This window comes from Macrobrachium rosenbergii, chromosome 47 (genome assembly GCF_040412425.1).
Source record: "Macrobrachium rosenbergii isolate ZJJX-2024 chromosome 47, ASM4041242v1, whole genome shotgun sequence".
Lineage (NCBI taxonomy): Eukaryota > Metazoa > Arthropoda > Malacostraca > Decapoda > Palaemonidae > Macrobrachium > Macrobrachium rosenbergii.
Window position 1 is genome coordinate 28,314,325 of NC_089787.1, and position 19,845 is coordinate 28,334,169.

The following is a 19,845-nucleotide window of genomic DNA, read 5'->3' on the forward strand; positions in this document are numbered from 1 at the left end:
CAGTAAACCAATTTTGGCCAAGGAAAATTACTGGTCGATATGAGGACACCTCCTACCGGTCTAACAGCGTTCTAACGCGAACCTCTACATGGGAATATGGGGAACTCTCTACCTTCATTATTATTACCTTCATCTCATGGAACTCACATTCCTAAATCAGGATTAAGATTGTCCTTGATAAAAACAACATTTTCCTCATTAGAAAGAGTATTTCTTCATCTGGTTCAAGCGTATATGACAGACTACAAATCCATTCATCAAAATATTCATTCGTCTTGTGTGGAAGTGTTACAAGCAGATTATGATGAATGGATTTGTAGTATATGACACACTATCAATCCAATCATCAAAATCTGTTTGTAACACTACTACATATAACAATGAGTCACATCTAAGAGTCGTCAAGAATATTTTCAAAGCCTACATGCATGAGCCGGTTATATTCAATATCACATAAAAATCTTGTAAAAACAGCAATTACATAAGCCTTGCATGTCCAACAGTACAGTTTTACAGCCCATAATGATGCTAGGATTTATTTGTATAGCAGTGATATAGGGTTGTTGGCGAAGGTAAAGATATTATACAGAATTACTGTTTTCCTCAATACAGTCATAACTCTCCTTCTGGTATAAATTAATTGAACGTGTATAGCTGCATTTCACTGAAACTGACAAAAGCCTAACTAGTATGAAATATTTGAATGTATTTAGCTGTACAATAGCACTGAAACTAACAAAAGCCTAACTGGTATGAAATATTTGAAAGTATTTAGTTGTATAGTATCACAGAAACTAATAAATGCCTAACTAGTATGAAATATTTGAATGTATTTAGTTCTATATCACTGAAACTAATAAAAGCCTAACTAGTATGACATATCTGAATGTATTTGTCTAATTCAGTTTTACTGAAACTAATAAAAGCCTAACTGGTATGAAACAACTGAACGTATTCAGCTGCATAGTTTTACTGAAACATAAGTTAGTAAAAATATGATAGTCCATACATCAAATATAAAGAGTTATCAATGTTACTTCTTTCAGCGGAAAACATGAGAGCCCCGCCAAGTAACTACCTTTAGGCCTACGGAAACCGGTGCAATAGGTACTGTACATTCCATCGATCACTGTCATAAACATTATTAAGGCAACCCGTAGGCCTAAAAGGCACAACAAAGAAATCCTACGACTGTGGACGATTGGATGCAGACAGCACAGACGGAAACGTCGCAGAACCAGAAATGACTATCGGAGCCACAGAGAGAGAGAGAGAGAGAGAGAGAGAGAGAGAGAGAGAGAGAGAGAGAGAGAGAGAGAGAGAGAGAGAATTGCTGATTACCTCGTCAAGGTCCTCCCATTTAAAATTAATGGTAGTTTACATTTTCACGAAACACTGATCATTAACGTTTAATGATGTTATTAGTTCTCGTGAAACACCCACTGCGACCAACAATAGTCGACTAACAGCTACGGACTCAATTCACTGGACAGATTAAAAAGAGCCCACAGGGTTATAAGGAAACCCGCCTATGTTGTTCCTTCCTGTCTCCGAGAATCGAACACGGTATTCCTCGATTTAGAGAGAGAGAGAGAGAGAGAGAGAGAGAGAGAGAGAGAGAGAGAGAGAGAGGGGGAGGGCCAAAACACAACAACATCCGCACACAGCCGCTTTGTAAACATTCAGTACCAGAGGCAATCATTTTTCGTACACCAAGCATTTTTCGGTTCAGGAAGTTCTTTCCATCTCGCGGGCAATGGTTTCTCAAGCAAATATGATTTGCTTTTATCCCGATTCCTTGCAGCAAATTCTCCTTTCGGTTCATATTTTTCTTTCGGTTCATATAAATTTTCTTTTCGATTCATATCACTTTTTTTCGGTTCATATCAAATTTCTTTGTGGTTCGTATAAATTTTCCTTTCGGTTCATGTAAATTTTCCTTTCGGTTCATCATATAAATTTATCTTTCGGTTTATATAGATTTTCTTTTTGGTTCATATAAATCTTCTTTTTGGTTCATATAACCTTTCCTTTCGGTTCATATAACCTTTCCCCCGTAGGGGCGTAATGCCTTCAGTGCACCTCATGCGGTGCACTGTAGGCATTACTTAAGGTTCTTTGCAGCGTCCCTTAGGCCCCTAGCTGCAACCCCTTTCATTCCTTTTATTGTACCTCCGTCCATATTCTCTTTCTTCCATCTTACTTTCCACCTTCTAACAGTTGATTTGTAGTGCATATATACCTCATTGCTGATGATTTTCCTCCAGTCTCATCTCTCTCAAACTCTCTTTACTGTCAAGATTTTTCAGCGCAATAATCAATCCAGTCTCATTAGGCTTATACAGAATTCCATTTTTCCAGTATTCTTTCCTAATTCTGAACAATGCAACATCCAGTCTTCCGTTAAGACAACGGTTAATTAGAGGTTTGCTATTTTTAGATGTCCTGAGACTATTTATAAGAACGTATATTTCTTTAAAAAAACACACAACACCTATTTTTTCGCAGTTGTTGAAGGAACAATGACCTATTTTTGTTACAAATTTGAAACGCTAATGTGAACATTTATTTCATCTACAGTGAGCAGAAAATAGCCTATATGGAGTTTTTTATTCGCTCAGTTTTTGCATTAATGTTTTTTTAATGTTGGGGAACTGATGGAAGTTCTGTGATATTGACGTTAATTTCACTGTGTCATGTTGTACAGAAAATTACATCAGTGCAGAACTTCCATGATGTCCCCCAACATTAAAAAAACTGTTTATGCAAAAACTCCCTTAATAAAGAATTATATAGATATTTGAAAGTGGGAAAGATATTTAGGTCTTGAGATTTAGAGATCTTTAAACTTTTTAATTTTGCATTGCTTCCACCTTCATTATATCAGGCTGAGACGCCCCAGTAAAATCTGTATATAAATGTGTGTGTGTCTGTGATATAATTATCATCTCATATAAATGCCAACGGGACAGGAGAAAGAAGATACAGGAGGGTTCTAGACCCAAATTGAAGCGATGATCCCGCTTCCTGAAAGAGGAAAGGTTATATAGAATGGAATATAGAATTTAGGCCAATGGCCAAGCGCTGTGACCTATGAGGTCATTCAGCTCATTTCGTCCAGACAAAGGAGAGAATGAAGAGAAGTCTAAAAATTTTTGTTAAAAATCGTGATTTTTTTTCACCTATTCATAATTTCACAAATTCAAAAGTACACGTGTTAGGTCAAAAGCAGCATCACCAACTACAAACAAGAATACAAACATGTTCAGAGCGAGTATTACTAAAGAAAGACTGGTTAACTGATTGATTGATTTATAGATTTTAGGCATGCATCCCAAGCACTGGGGCAACTAAGGCCATTCATCGCTGAAACGGAAATTGACAGTGAAAAAGTTTGATATGTGTAACAGGAGGACAACCTCGCAGTTGCACTATGATTCAATTGCTAGGAGAGGGTGGAGGGTAAGATGGAAGAAAGAGAATATGACCGGCGAGGTACAGTAAAAGGAATGAAAGAGGTTGCAGCTAGGGGCCGAAGGGACGCTGCAAAGAACCTTAAGTAAAGCCTACATTGCAATGCATGAGGTGTACTGACGGCACTAACCAGCTACGGGGTCCTAAAGATAGAACAGCAAGAACCAAAGACGCACGAAATCATTCCAATTCACTGCCTCTGGCACTAAAAGCAAAACAAACACAAAACGAACGCAATAGTGTGCTTGCGAGCGTGCATGTGTGTGTGTGTGCTTTTGACACTGCGTGGGTATGTTTAAGTAGGTGTTTATTTTTGCGTCGGTATCATTTCTACCTAACCTTTCCAGCCCGTCTTCATTTCCATTCAAAAACCGTGGGCAGTGACCTTTTCCCGAAGCCCAGTCATGTGATAAGTAATTTTGACCTTTTCAGGCCGACTCCCGCGAGAATTACGGAGCCATTATGCAAAGACTACTACCCGCTCGACGTTCCCCATGTTGTTGTTTATGTTTGTGTTCGAATTTTGTTCACATTTCTACTTCGCTTTCTGTCACGTTTCTACTGCATAGTGAGTGATGATGAGTTATGCAATGGGTCATAAGTGGTTATTTCAAACTAATGCAAGGGGTCATAAGTGGTTATTTCAGACTAAAGCAATGGATCGTAAGTGGTTATTTCAAACTAATGCAACAGGTCATAAGTGGTTATTTCAAACTAACGCAATGGGTCATAAGTGGTTATTTTAAACGAATGCAATGGAATAATTATTGCAATTGGTTATTCAAGGAAAATTAAATGTGCAACAAACGAAGCCACTCAGCTTACCAAACACAAACTTCCTACACTCTGCCCCATATGTATCAAACTTTTTTTTTCCTAGGTAATGTTACTCCCTAACTGCCTGTGCCTAAAAGGTAAAGATATTCCCTACTGAATTGCACTGAATATAGAATTTAGGCCAAAGTCCAAGCACTGGGACATATGAGGTCACTCACGCTGAAACAGAAATTGACAGTAAAAAAGTTTGAAAGGTGCAACAGGAGAAAAACCTCGCAGTTGCACTATAAATCAATTGTTAGGAGACGGTGGAAAGTCAGATGGAAGATTAAGAACGGAAGGTACAGTAAAACGAACTAAAGGGGTTGCAGCTATGGGCCGAAGGGACGCTGCAAAGAACCTGTAAGTAATACCTACAGTGCACCGCATGAGATGCACTGACGGCACTAACCCCCTACCGGGGATATTATTCCCTTCAAACTTTTCTTCTTTTCATGGGATTTGTTACCGATTGCCTTCTCTCTTTCTCTCTCTCTCTCTCCAGTACAAGCGAGTCCTCGAAGGCTTCCCAAATTCATCAAATACCAACACTGAAATAAAATGAATAAATGCAAAACGAATCAACCATACCATTTGCCTCCTAACCAAAAACAAAATTCACTTTAAGGGTGATTAATCGCTAACAACTCTGACTTTGACCTATGCTATTAATCACGAGGATTACTCTTAATACCCAGAATTCCAACCTACCTCAAAACCCACCATGCAAAGTATAATTATTCCGAAAGAGCACCTTTATTAATAGTCGGCCAGTCACTTAGAGTTGGAGTGACGCCTAGGATAATGAAAGTTAAAAGGCTGTCCGTCAAAGCACGAATTACCTTCGAAGTGTGTGCGTGGCCTTACGCAGTGAACGGTGCAGATGACATTGCAGTGTGACATACTACGCTTGCGTATCCTTGCACCATAACGCAAATGAGGAAGAGAATAAAGCAATTCAGGGTAAATAAACGCAGCAGGTCACATGATAAACTTTTAACTGTATGGATCGAGATTACGAATTACTCTAACTTTAAATGATTATAAAGTTATATTAATCTATCTATATCGGTAAATCAAACCGGAGTGAGAGCATGATGTTGAACCAAGAGTGATTCAGCAGTACTAATGAACTGTATAAAAGAGCCGCCACTTCCCGTCTGCTAAATGAAGATCGGCAACCCGAAGAAAGGCTGATTTTGTAAATCTAATTTTTTTTCCTCCTCCGCCAGGCTTTGGAATTTTGCCACCCTTCCATTTTCCTATATGCTTCTCCAATTTTGGGAATGATCTATATATATATATATATATATATATATATATATATATATATATATATATATATATATATATATTGTATATATATAGATTTATATATATATATATATATATATATATATATATATATATATATATATACATAATGTCAGAGTTGTACTGTCCTTTCCTACCGGCGCATTAAAGATATAAAAGTTAGAACTATACATTAAAATGATAAAATTATCAATAAAATTCAAACGCGTTGCTAAACCTCAATAATTTCTAGGAAACCTAGGCGGAACAAACATGAAGTCATACTCTTTTTAAGAATGCCTCTATTTATCCAATAACGAAAGATAAAAGGAGTGAGGCGTGAATATTGCTCGTCGAATAAAAAGACTTTCATTAAGGTCAATGACTTCTTAAAAATGTCAGTCACTTCTTAAAATCACTGATTGCACCAGAGAGAGAGAGAGAGAGAGAGAGAGAGAGAGAGAGAGAGAGAGAGAGAGAGAGAGAAAATTTCTCTACTGCCACCAGTGGCTGGTTTAAATTCATATATAAAATCATAAAATTTATGCAATTCTGGTTCGACAGAGAGAGAGAGAGAGAGAGAGAGAGAGAGAGAGAGAGAGAGAGAGAGAGAGAGAGAGAGAGAAATTTCTCTACTGCCACCAGTGGCTGGTTTAAATTCATATATAAAATCATAAAATTTATGCAATTCTGGTTCGACAGAGAGAGAGAGAGAGAGAGAGAGAGAGAGAGACAGACAGACAGACAGACAGACAGACAGACAGACAGACAGACAGAGAGAATTTCTCTACCACCAAAGGCTGGTGTAAATTCATAGATAAAATCATAACATTTATGCAATTCTGATTCGACAGAGAGAGAGAGAGAGAGAGAGAGAGAGAGAGAGAGAGAGAGAGAGAGAGAGAGAGAGAGAGAGAAATTTCTCTACTTCCACCAAAGGCTGGCATAAATTCATGCATAAAATCATAACATTTATGCAATTCTGATGAGAGAGAGAGAGAGAGAGAGAATATACCTCCTCTCTACAACAAAAGACTGGCATAAATTAATGCATAAAATCATGCAATTTATGCATTAATGATTTCACTAAGCTGCCTGAACTGGGAAGATTGCAAGGACTCGCGCATTAATTTTTGCAATTTTGTAATGAATCGATTAATATGGAAAGCAGAGGTGCATACTTCTAATACGAAGTCATTTAACCAGACCAGCGAGTCAAAATTCCTCAAACTTACAAGGTTGGCGAAGCTGGGATGCAGTGATGCATAAAAATCAGTATTAATCGTAATTGGACAAGACGTGCGGCGAGAAGATAGTGCAGAAGAATGAAAAAAAATCAACTCGTGAATGAAGTGAATGCGGAAATGAATATAAAAGAGACACTGCTATCCTAAAGCGATTCTCCCTGTATTTTATTATTCACTTACATTTTTGTCTATCTATTAAATTGTTAATTTACTTTTTTCTTAATACGTGATCTCTTCGTTCTGTATTTCCTATTACATTCTGTTACTTCTTTCAAATGAAGACCATATTCGTTGGAAGCCTGACTTTCAAGTCAGTGGCCCCTATGGGCTTTTCCACACGAATAAGATTCATCTTCTGAATATTATTATTAATAAGAGCACCTTCAAAAAAAGAATAAAAATAAGGCTACACAACGAAAAGTGAACTGCTATAACAAGGGTTTCCTATACCAGTGCCATATTGTCAAAGGCAATATTTACCCTTTAGTATGAGATTTCCCAAAATAATATTCATTGCAGTTGCAAAAAACACCAACATGAATGACAGTACAGAAAGAAATGTGAAGAATTTCCAGTTATGAATCCGATTAATTCATTTAACTCTATAGCAAATACAAACAATTACCACGGAAAAACATTACGAGAACAATGATCCAAGAATAACTATGAATTACAGGTGAATGCAACATTACCATTTCACTGATCTAAAATATCATTATTTCTGTTGTTATCGACGAGCCACTGAATTTTACTAAAGTCCAAATAAAGGAGCCTTAAGTTACCTACTAACTACCCACAACACAGAAAGAACAAAAATCAAATAAAAATCTTTATTTCCATTTTGCAATGTTGATAACACATAATAATACAATATACAAAGTCATCATAGAATAGCCTTTTAAAGAAAACAAGTAAAACATGCGCCGAAGTTTCTTCGGCGCAATCGGGTTTACTGTACAGCGCATAATCACGGCCACCGAAAATAGATCTACCTTTCGGTGGTCTCGGTATAATGCTGTATGAGCCGCGGCCCATGAAACTTTAACCACGGCCCGGTGATGGCCTTCATGTCGTTGCCAGACGCACGATTAGGGGTAAATTTAACCTTGAATAAAATAAAAATTACTGAGTAAGTGACTTTAAAATGAAGAGTTACTTCCCTAACGAATACATTTCCGTTAGTGTATCACAAAAATTTAGTTCAAACAGAACAGGACAATATTACAATTTATACAAGAACAAAATTGCAAAGAGAAATTAAGAAACAAATTGGGAAAATCCTGATGTGAAGAAACAAATAAACAAAATACATATCTATATATGTGTGTATATATATAAAAAATAAATATATTAGAGAATCCTCAGCTAACATCAGTTTAATCAACCGACTTGAACCTTTTCACTTTCCCCTATTTATTTCACATCTCACGCTTCCCATGACCCTCCAAGTTCCATTCTCACGTCTATTCTCACGTCATCCACCTCTGGTAACCTTTCACAGCGTGAACGTCAAACCAATTCTTTATTATTCTATACCAGCTACATACAATCTCCCCTGGCTTTCTCCAGTCTCCACCGAACAAAAAATTTCCAAAATACAACTACACTAACAATATCACAGTGTCCCGTCGTCATATCCACTCCATAAATCAACCCCCCTACAAACCAAAGCTCTTCTGCTAGCGATTAATCCACTCCCCACCCCAACACCGCCCCCCGCCTACAGATATACTGTACATGTTCGGGTGGAGGGGCGACTGAGCACCCAGCGGCGACAAAAACAATAACATTCAAAGGGCGGATTATTCCTGGTGGGGACAATGGCCATTCAGAAGGTTATTTCCCTTCGGACGTCATTGTGGAGAGCCACGGGGTACCGCATCAACCAGGTTTCGCTTGTATGTAATTTAACAGGGAAAGTTGTTCAATGTGATGTACTAGTGTACACCCGTACATTAAAGTGAGTAAAGTTCAATATAAACGTGGAAAAATACATAGATACAATAGATAGTGACAAAATATCTAAATGACATGACCACTACTCATTCTGTCTTGTGCTATTCCATCTTCTCTTAACATTCTGCACTTAACTATCAAAAGCACCTATTTTCTAGTTAATGCTGTTATATTTTCGATGAAAATACTGAGTTCCATCCATTCAACGTAACCTAAAACTAGTCAAGTTATATGTTTCTAATAAATAATTCTAACCTATTTTACATCATTAACCGAAGAGCATCAAAAAGAAGTGAGCAAAGTTGAACATGAACATGGAAAAATACATCGACAGATAGTCATTAGACAGTCACAAAATATCTAGTTGACATGATCACTACTAATTTTATCTTGTCCTGTTTCCAGTTCTCTTAACAATCTTGCATTTGACTAACTATCTAAAGCACTTATTTTCTGGATAATATTATCCTAACTTCAATGAAAATATCTAGTTTCATCCATGTAACGCTACCTAAAATTAGCCAAGTTATTTCTAAAAATCAAACCCCTAACCAATTTTACATCAGTAAACTAAGGAACTTCACCAGGCAAGTCACAACAGAGAGAGAGAGAGAGAGAGAGAGAATAAAAAACCACACGAAAAACTCCCACACTTTCCAACCTGAAGAACAATAATCACAAGAGTCTCCATCTAGGCAGATCACAATTACGTACTTCTAAAACAGCCAATAAAAGCAATTCACTTCTCAAGGAGAGGGTAAAGTTCCACAGCCCTCTTTGAACTTCGACCAACGAGGGGAAAAAGCGAGGGGTCAAGTGCCCAGGATAACATCTTTATGGCACACTAAGATCGAGTTAACTTGCTGAAGGCTTAGGCACCGATTAGGCCTAAATGGCTTAGGCGCTGTTATAAAAGTCTACGGCTATTGCTATTGATACTACAACTACTACTGCTACTGATAGTCATCTTTTAGCAGCAATGACAAAGGTATATCACTCCTACTAATAATAATTCACTCCCAATACAAAAGCCAATTCCTAATATGACTGCTGCTTTCGCTAATAATTTATTTGTAAACAAATACAAATTTCTAGAAAAAAATATATATAAATAATCTTAGTTATATCATAATAATAAGTTTAGGCCTGTTTAACAAAAATTGTTAGGAATCACTGCCACAAATATACTAACCTACAAGTCGGTGCTTCGAGCGTATAATAATAAAATCAGTTTCTCTAAAATAATTTAATCTCCTCGACTCCAAAAACACTCATATGCAAGAAGAAACAAGTAAAAAATGGGCCGAAGTCTCGAGCGCAATCGAGTTTTCTGTACAGCGTATAATCAACGTCAACGAAAATAGATCTCTCTTTCGGTGGTCTCGGTTTAATGCTGTATGAGCCGCGGCCCATGAAACTTTAACTACGGCTCCGTGGTGGCCTGTCCAATATCGCTGCCAGACGCACGATTATGGCTAAATTTAACCTTAAATAAAACAAAAACTAATGAGGCTGGAGGGCTGCAATTTGGTATGATTGATAACCGGAGGGTGGATGATTAACATACCAATTTGGAGCCCTCTAGCCTCAGTAGTTTCTAAAATCTGAGGGCGGACAGGAAAAGTGCGGACAGAATAAAGTGCAGACGGACAGGCAAAGCCGGTACACTAGTTTTCTTTTACAGAAAACTAAAACCGGGATAAATCTTAATACCATCTTCCTCAAGAACAAACGCACAAATACAAGTAAAAGTAAAACACATGATGCCTTACCATCCAATCTATCCGGCGCAGACTATCATACAGACTCTGTTAACTTTCCCCTTGCTATGCAAACCAGACACCAGGCTCGCTTTGAGTAGACCTATTTCCATGATATGAGAGAGAGAGAGAGAGAGAGAGAGAGAGAGAGAGAGAGAGAGAGAGAGAGAGAGAGAGAGAGAGAGCCGTTACCGGTAATTCTGGATGTTGGTATTTCTCTCAGGGTATCTGAAGGATAGCTAAAGAGGGCCGGATCTAGGCCATAGTCGAGAGAAAGACAAACAGGAATGAATGCGGGGAAGGAGGAGGAGGAGGAGGAGGAGGAGGAGGAAGTTGAGGCGTGACGCCCTGGAGCAGCAGAGCTCCCGACATCCAACCCCCTCACCCCACAGACCCACAACACTCCCCCCCTCCTCCCCAACCCCTGTATCTCGCCCTAATCGATTGACAATAATGTAATAAGACACCAAGGGAAGTGGGAGAGATGCTGGCTGGGAGGAGGAAGATTGTGGGGCGGGGGAGGGTGGGGGAATGAGACTGGCGCTCTCACGTCCATCCTTTCATAGCTCTGACCCATTTCTTCCTATTCCAGATTGCAGGTAACAGAAACTTCGGATCAAAAAAAAAAAAAGAAGGAATGATAGAATTGAATTGAATTGAATTGAATATAGAACTTAGGCCAAAGGCCAAGCACTGGGACCAATGAGGTCATTCAGGGCTGAAACGGAAATCTACAGCAAAAGGTTTGAGAGGGTTAACAGGAGTAAAACCTCAAAGCAGTTGCACTACAAATCAATTGTTAGAAGAGGATGGAAAGTAAGATGGAAGAGAGAGAATATGAAAGGAGGTAAAGTAAAAGAAACGAAAGAGATTACAGCTAGGGGCAGAAGGCACGCTGCAAAGAACCTCAAGTAATGCCTACAGTGCGCCGCACGAAATGCACTGACGGCACTACCCCACTACGGGGAAGGAATGATAGATAACTGCAAAAATCAAAAGGCAAGCGAAAAAAAAATCGTTAGATTTAAGTAACTTGAGTTTCGCAGATTAATTAGAGAAATGGGAAGTGATAACCAACTAAAAAATTATATATTAAAAACTATAAACACTTGAATTTGACATTCCAATTTCTGAAATATTACTTTCCTTCTGTGTGACTACAGCTTCCTGGTTAAGACGAATACCTACAGAAAAATTACTTTAAAAGAAGATAATCATTCGCAAAAAATGAAATAAAACGCTGGATAACCAACAAATCACAACTGAAAACTCGCAAACTCAAGCACCCTTGATGAACTTTCCAATCATCATTAATTCAACATCTTCAATTACGACCGTGAACTCAAAGTTCCCAATTCACACAGCGTATCAGGGGCAATTAACTGAGTCTTCTTGTATACCTGTAGCTCTGAATAAATAATAAATCGCAAAGGGGTTTCCATTTCTCTGCCTTTAAAGCTCTTTGACGACGCAACGATGTTAACTCTATGAGGTGCTTGCTAAAAGCAATTTCGCTTTCAAAGCTGAATTTACTTGTTGGAATTGGAATATAAAATTTAGCCCAAAGGCCAAGCGCTGGGACCAATGAGATCATTCAGCGCTGAAAATAATGTTGAAACAGTTGTTAGGAGAGGGTGAAATGTAAGATGGAAGAGAGAGAATATGAACAGAGGTATAGTAAAAGGAATGAAAGGGGTTGCAGCTAGGGGCCGAAGGGACGCTGCAAAGAACTTACATTGATGCCTACAGTGTAGCGAGTGCGGTACACTGACGGCATTAACTCCCTACGAAATGCAGTCAGATGTAACATGATTTGGATCCGGATCAAGATTACAATTTAATGGATTGGACCTCAGGATCATGGTCACCCACCCCACCCATTACATGAAAATACATTGTGGAGTGTTTATACCATTCCTTCAACCAGACAAACAATAATTGCAAAATCAAGCAAAAAAATCTATGGGCGGGGGACCAAACTTATAACCAACGTTGCAGAAAATGATGCGACATTTCATCAACGTATTTTAATATTCTCAACAAAAGACAACAGTCAACACAATCAGCGAAGGCCTAAGTAAATACTTCATTAAACGGCATTCGCCCCATCCCCCAAAATAGGCCGGCAGGTCGGGTCGAGCAATTTCAGCCCCGGGACGACTTAATATATTCCACGGTTGCGTAATCCCGAGAAATGAGCGCCACTGCAGCGGGATACAGGATTCGTTAAACAAATTACCCATTGACTCAGAGTACTGCGGATCGATGAATGATACGCAGTCGATGTTCCTCATTACGGATCCGTCACGAAAATCAACGTGCACGAGAACTTTACGCAGGCTGCGCACGCGTATGTATGTATGTATGTATGTGTGTATGTTTATGAATGTATAGTACACACACAAACACACACACACACACATATATATATATATAACAGCATGCGTATACAGATACTTGAATACGCATTCTTCATACATTCATTCTATATATATATATATATATATATATATATATATATATAATATACATATATATATATATATATATATATATATATATATATATATATATATATATATATATATATATATATATATATATATATATATGTGTGTGTGTGTGTAAACGGGAAGTTCCCTGACTACATACTGCGTCAAGTTATAAGTGGATTAATAAATGCATATTCTTAAATAACGAAGATAAAAGTCTACGATTTACATTGCTTTTCTTTCTACGTTAATAAATGAACTACGGAAGTTCAATTAGACTATTATTGTTCCCGACTGAATTATTATTATTATTAATACAAAGTCATTCTAATGAAACAAGTCAAAGAGTTAATTCACTTACATAAGAAACCTTCATAGAACGAAATAATCCATAGTTTAGACTTTCATTTGTTACCACCCATTACCTACAAGACCTTTCCTTATTTCGCTTCCACCATACAAAATTTATTGTAAAAGAGGAGATTCTTGATTACTTCACTGCACACAACTAATATTTCCTCATATAGCAGCTCAACTTAGATGCAGTTTTACAGCGTTCATGACATTCCTCCATAAATAATCTATATTTGCCTGTGTGGGAGATGAAACCTGATAAAAAAAGAATCAAACGAAACCTATATCTTAACTGCAATTAAGCAAAATGACAACAAATACAAGCTGTATAATTTAGGATGATTGCAAGTTGCATAATTTAGAATCGCTGATAGTATACTGTAACTGATAGTCCCGCATTCTCAAGCTCCCACAGAAACACGCACACACACTATATATATGTATATATATATATATATATTATATATATATAAATATATATATATATATATATATATAAATATATATAATCTATATGTATATATACTTATACATACATACATACATACATATGTATATGTGTATATATATATATATATATATATATATATATGTATATATATATATATATATATATATATATATATATATATATATATATATATTTATATATATATATATATATATATATATATATAAAAGACAGTGTCTCTAAAAGGTGTTAACCACACCACACCGTTCTTCTCAAGTATTTTGAAAAGAAATTGTTTAGACATAACCACCTTCACCCTAGCTGCCACCTACCAAAGTTGACTAATTGTCAGGTGCTTCCGCTGATCGATCAAGTGAATAGGTCTTATCAAACGCATTCCTTTAAAAGAAAAATATCTCACAGCCCACATCACAGCTGGAATTTGGAGGCAAAGAAACCATGCAGTAAATCTGATTTATACCATTTTGAAAGAAAGAACACGAGGAGGAGGAGGAGGAGGAGGAGGAGGAGGAGGAGGAGGAGGAAGGATGGAGACGAATGACGGGCGGTAACAGCCCGTACCTGATCTATTGTTAATGTACAATGCTCAGCATTTTCTTTCTCCTCGCCTTTGTGGTAGACTTCATCTAGACAGTAGAGGGGAAATGCATAGGCTCTGGAGAGAGAGAGAGAGAGAGAGAGAGAGAGAGAGAGAGAGAGAGAGAGAGAGAGAGAGAGAGAGAGAGAGAGAGACTCTTGTGATATTTCTGAAAAATGCATTTCGATACAGAGCGTGTTATACTGAAACTTTTGAAAATTTGGCCCAAATTTAAGCTATACAATGACTTTTAAATATTTAAAAAACTCAACATCATAATTTAATCCCAAAATTTCTATGATGAGAACTCCGAGATGAGCAAGTGAGCCAACATCCTATAATCGTTATTATTATCTTGGAAAAGAATGGTATATCCTCATTATTTTTTTCCTCTGCTATTTATTCATCGGACAGTTACTGAATATTTGATACTGCCTCAAAGTGTAATATCCCTTCTGTGTATGAATATTATATATACATTTATATACATATTAAACATATGTTTATATAAATACAGTATATATAACTTATATGCATGGATAATAAAGGTATTAGAAAGTAAGGGCCTTGATGTTCATAAAGACAAAATGCATGATAAGGTTGAATGGCAAAATACACAGTGTGTAGGTGGGACTCGACGTGCTACATATGAGCCTTAGGTGTAGATATATGATGTGGCTAATGTTAAGGAAGTTGTACTGCACAAGGAGTTCATCCATGAAACAGCAATTCCAGTATGACTGAGGAAGTGATCGTGTGATGTTTTTCTAAAGTCATTCTCTGCCCTTTGAAGAAAAAATATATATATATATATATATATATATATATATATATATATATATATATATATATATATATATATATATATATATATATATATATATACTGCAGTATGTGTATATATATATATATATATATACTGCATATATGTGTGTGTATATATATATATATATATATATATATATATATATATATATATATATATATATATATATGAAGGTTATATAGTGAGGGAGGAGAGAGAAAAAGGGGTGTGTCTGTTAGGGAAATGAGAAGCCCAGTCTCACAGCCCCATATGGCAACAGACGAATCCCTTGGAGATGACCAGAACACTCGTTCTTCCCCCCAGCAGCTGAATTCCTATTCCCAGAGAGAAATAACAGCTGTTACCAATATAAGGTAAAAGCCCGAATTCATTAAGCGATGCTGCTATATACTTCGTTATTATGCAAATTAGCTTGATTACGAGAGAGAGAGAGAGAGAGAGAGAGAGAGATTACATGGTAGAATGAAGCCATATCATTTTAGCATCATAAACACACACCACGGCAACAACTGCCTTAGATTAATGTAAGTATTTTCAAGGTAGGTCGTGTGTTAGTATACTGGGTCTAATGCTCTAGTTCTTAATAATAACTGCACAGTAAATAAAACAGCCTATCAAATAACCCAAAATATAAAAGCAGAACACTGTCCTGCAATAAATGGAAAACAAATAATCTGAACTAATAACCAAAAAATAAGATAGCAGCGACCGGAAAACGGATATGATGGTGCAAAGAGGGGAAGAAGCCAAAGAGGGAGGCGGAAGAGCAGCTATAGGACTAAGGTTAGCCAGACACGAGGGGAAATCGGGATGGAGGGAGAAAGCAGGATCCTGGGAGAAAGAATTGACGAAGGCGGGGGAAGGGAAGTGGCAGGGGAGGGCTGGAGATATGGGGAAAATGGACAGCAAGGAGAGGAAGAGAGAGAGAGAGAGAGAGAGAGAGAGAGAGAGAGAGAGAGAGAGAAATGGGCGGGGACAACGCCGCGACCGGTAACTTGGCCTAAGGTGTCTGTGTCTACTATGTGCTGTTACTCCGAGATGACACTCGTCGGGAACACTCTTTTCAAGTGCAGCGTCACCGAAAGTCTTGCTTAACAATCAAGATACTTTAAAACTAAAGCCCATTAACCGATAAAACATAATTAAAACCCCTTTTCCCCCCTCTTCAGGTGCCAGCTCGCATGAACCTTATGAATGAACCAGGCGCGCGTGCGCGCAAATCACGCAGGGGGGAGGGGGAAGGCAAACGAGACGAACTCAGTAACTCACCCATTATTATCAGATGACAGTTGTTTTGGAGAGAAAACTTCTAACTGCGGATGACGGCGGCGGCGACGGCAAAAGGCAGGTTGTTTGTTGCTGCTGTTGTTGTTGTTGCAGTTGTTGCACTTCAGGTGAGTGAGAGAGGAAGAGAGGGAGAGAGAGACCAGACTAGTAGAACGAGGTTAACCACGTGAATGGGGAGACGGCGAAATCAAACTTATATTTTCCACCTCCGGATGCCAGCGGGAAACTTTTAATGATAAACTTCTTGGTGGAATCTTGAAGTTTGCCACGAACACTGAACTAAATCTCTACATAAAAAACACGGCCGTTAGAATAAGAATTAAAGCAGCGGCCTCCTCTCGAAGGAAAAAAATTAAAACCAGGAAAAGCGATGCCGTTTTAGTCGCACTATAGTACCACAGAGCGCCCGGGAAAGGGAACGAGAGCAGGAGCGACGACAACCCTCCACCACAGACCTTACACACCACACTGACTGTGGCTGGCCTGGCCCGCCGTGATGTGAGTGAGGGACCCCTCGATTCTACATCTCCCCCCTTCCCCCCCAGCTCTACTTCTTTCCCTCTTCTCAGGTCCCCTCTCTCTTACCCTTCTTCTCCCCTCTCCCCTTCCTCTCTCTCTACTTTCCACCGCCACGCCCACTATCTCACACAACCCATTAATACCCATTACATATTGCATCTCGTGTTGTGTGGCCGATAAGGCGTATCACCTGCACAGGTGTGGAGGCGATTGGCGCACTGCATCATTAGACCAAACGGACTTCAAGGTCAGAGAACTTGACTGGGAGAATGCAGCACTATAAATAATGGCACAGGAAAGGACATTTAAGGATTATACAGGGTAAACAACCTCACTGACAAAAAGCGGTAGCTCAAGTCTATTGCTTGAATCACGACTAGACCTATGTCTCTGTTTTCCTTCTGAATCTTCATTTTTTCCTCTTTTGCCTTGGATTAGGGAAAATGTCATTCAGTCGTGCACTTCATCTGTAACCACCTAAAGACAATATTTGAGAAGGTATATATATTACTTTATTTGCAAAAGGCATATTCCTCGTAAAACAGATGTCAAATCAGTGTACTAAGTGGCAACTTCCGTCAAAATGGCACAAGTTATTGTTAGGCTAACTTGAGCGATTCCTGGCCAAACCCTTTCCTTCATTCCAAAGCTCTGAAGACTGATTTCCGTTGTCATCAGATTATGGGAAGAAATTCAAAATAACATACTGACCTAGATGAGGCTCGAGTATCAGAAGGTTATTTTGAATACTACGGAAAGTAATGCCTCTCTTATTCTTAATAGCGGCGTGTCATGCCTCTCCACTTTCACCAGTGGTGCTTCTCAGTCTTCCCTCTTTTATCCAGTGGTACTCATTAATCTGTTATCTTCAACTTTTATCTTTTTACTCATATTCACCACAATTCTTACTGTCTTCTTGTTATGCTGTTGTTGATGATGACTAAATCGTCCATACGCTAGCAGAGGTACTTGCGCCTAGAACAACATCCAACAACCTTTCAGTAAAAAGCAAAATCTTCAATTCATGTGAGAGGGGAAACAAATTTGACAACTATTGAGGAGCCCATATATGTAACCTTATGTGTGCCTTTAAGATTATTATTATAAAGTCGTTTAGTGACAACCGTGTCTTTTTACAGGCTTTCATTAGGCCTACTGAGGGAATATTTCTTAAATGCCGGGAGACAGTAGGAATTGGAAAAAAAAACATCAAAGAAGTTGGACAGCAACCCGGGAAAAACAAGAAAAACGGAGAAAATTTACGTAGAAAAATACAGAAAGGAAAGGAATGAGAACTAATACTACGGTGCTTCGTGGAAGGGAACACTATAGGTAATGCAAAAAAAAAAGTCTTGCAATCGCCATATAAAGTGCAAAAACGGAACTTTAAATACAATGCAAAGTACAAAAACAAAGCTTCTATTGTCATGCAAGGTATGAAAGTGACAAAAAATTATCTTCATTGGCATACAAAGAAGAAAAACAACCTTCCATGGCCATATATGGTATACAAAAAACCTTCCATTACCATACCATATCATGTATATAAAGTACACCTTCCATTGCAATGTTCAGTATAAAAAGGGCCTTTTCCATTATCCTGCAGTGTACAAAGAGGACCTTCCATTGCCATGGGAATTACAAAAAAACAGACCTTCCACTGCCATGCATAATATAAAAAGGATGATTCCATTACCATGCAGTGTAAAAAAAAAAAAGTTTCCAATGTCAAGAAAGGAAGAAAAAAAGAACCTTTCACTGCCATGCAAAGCTGCTAAAGAGTACCTTTCATTTACATGCATTGTGTAAAAGAACTTTCAAATTCCATGTAATTATACACAACGACCTCCAACTGTAATGCAAATGTATTGAAAAAATGTAGTTAGTATAAAAAGAGACCCCTGCATTGTCATGCAAATTGTAGAAAAACGACCTTCTATGGTCATGCAAGGTATAAAAAAAGTATATTGCCACAAATCGACCATGCAATGATATTGCATACATACATGCACATGTTCATACACACACACACACACACACACACACACACATATATATATATATATATATATATATATATATATATATATATATATATATATATATATATATATATATATATATATATATATTTACAGTACGTTCACTTTCATTATTTTGTAAAATGAGACAAATTATACAATCAAATGGTATATATATAACTTTATTTGTGCAAATGAGAAATGATATTCCAAAGTCACTGAATACTGCCACTATAATACAAGAAGCCATTTAGAAAATTACACAAACAGCACTTCACGAGATGTGTCACTGAATATATAAACAACTTCCTTGAATATCTTGTAAAAACATTAAAAACTTCAACCGCTTTTACTGAAGCTTAAACAATACTCCAAGTATTAATTTCCAATAAGATATATATTGACAACCGCCCTTAGATTAAATCTACAAGAGACATCATTATTCTAACATAATATTAATTGTTGTACATTCAGAATAAAAAATTTTACGACTATTACAGTGATATATATATATATATATATATATATATATATATATATATATATATATATATATATATATATATATATATATATATATATTCAAACCTGCCAGTCAGCAACGAATGCAATAAGCCTCTTCTTTATAACTCACGTTCCATGAACATTGGAACTGAGCCAGTTTGCCCTAATTGGCAAAGACACTTGACACTACCAGTAGTTGAAAAACTTTGTCAATAAAGAGTTCGAGGATAAATTCAGCACTATGCCA

At 37.4% G+C, this 19,845-nt stretch overlaps 1 protein-coding gene across 18 annotated transcripts in view; it reads right to left on the reverse strand.

Moving 5' to 3' along the window:
- The window catches only part of LOC136830697 (actin-binding LIM protein 2-like), a 634,275-nt gene extending 617,217 nt beyond the window's left edge, over positions 1–17,058 (reverse strand). For 9 of the 18 annotated variants that reach the window (XR_010850723.1, XR_010850722.1, XM_067090451.1 and 6 more), the window contains exon 1: positions 16,537–17,024. Coding sequence is in view for 14 of the 18 variants with exons in the window: in XM_067090451.1 (XP_066946552.1) it covers positions 16,537–16,540 (4 nt within the window). In the remaining 4 variants the exon portion in view is untranslated. Of the gene's footprint in view, positions 1–16,536 lie in introns of all 18 variants that reach the window. The other 9 variants (XR_010850721.1, XR_010850720.1, XM_067090444.1 and 6 more) reach the window with 3 other exon arrangements.
- Positions 17,059–19,845: the final 2,787 nt, after the last annotated feature.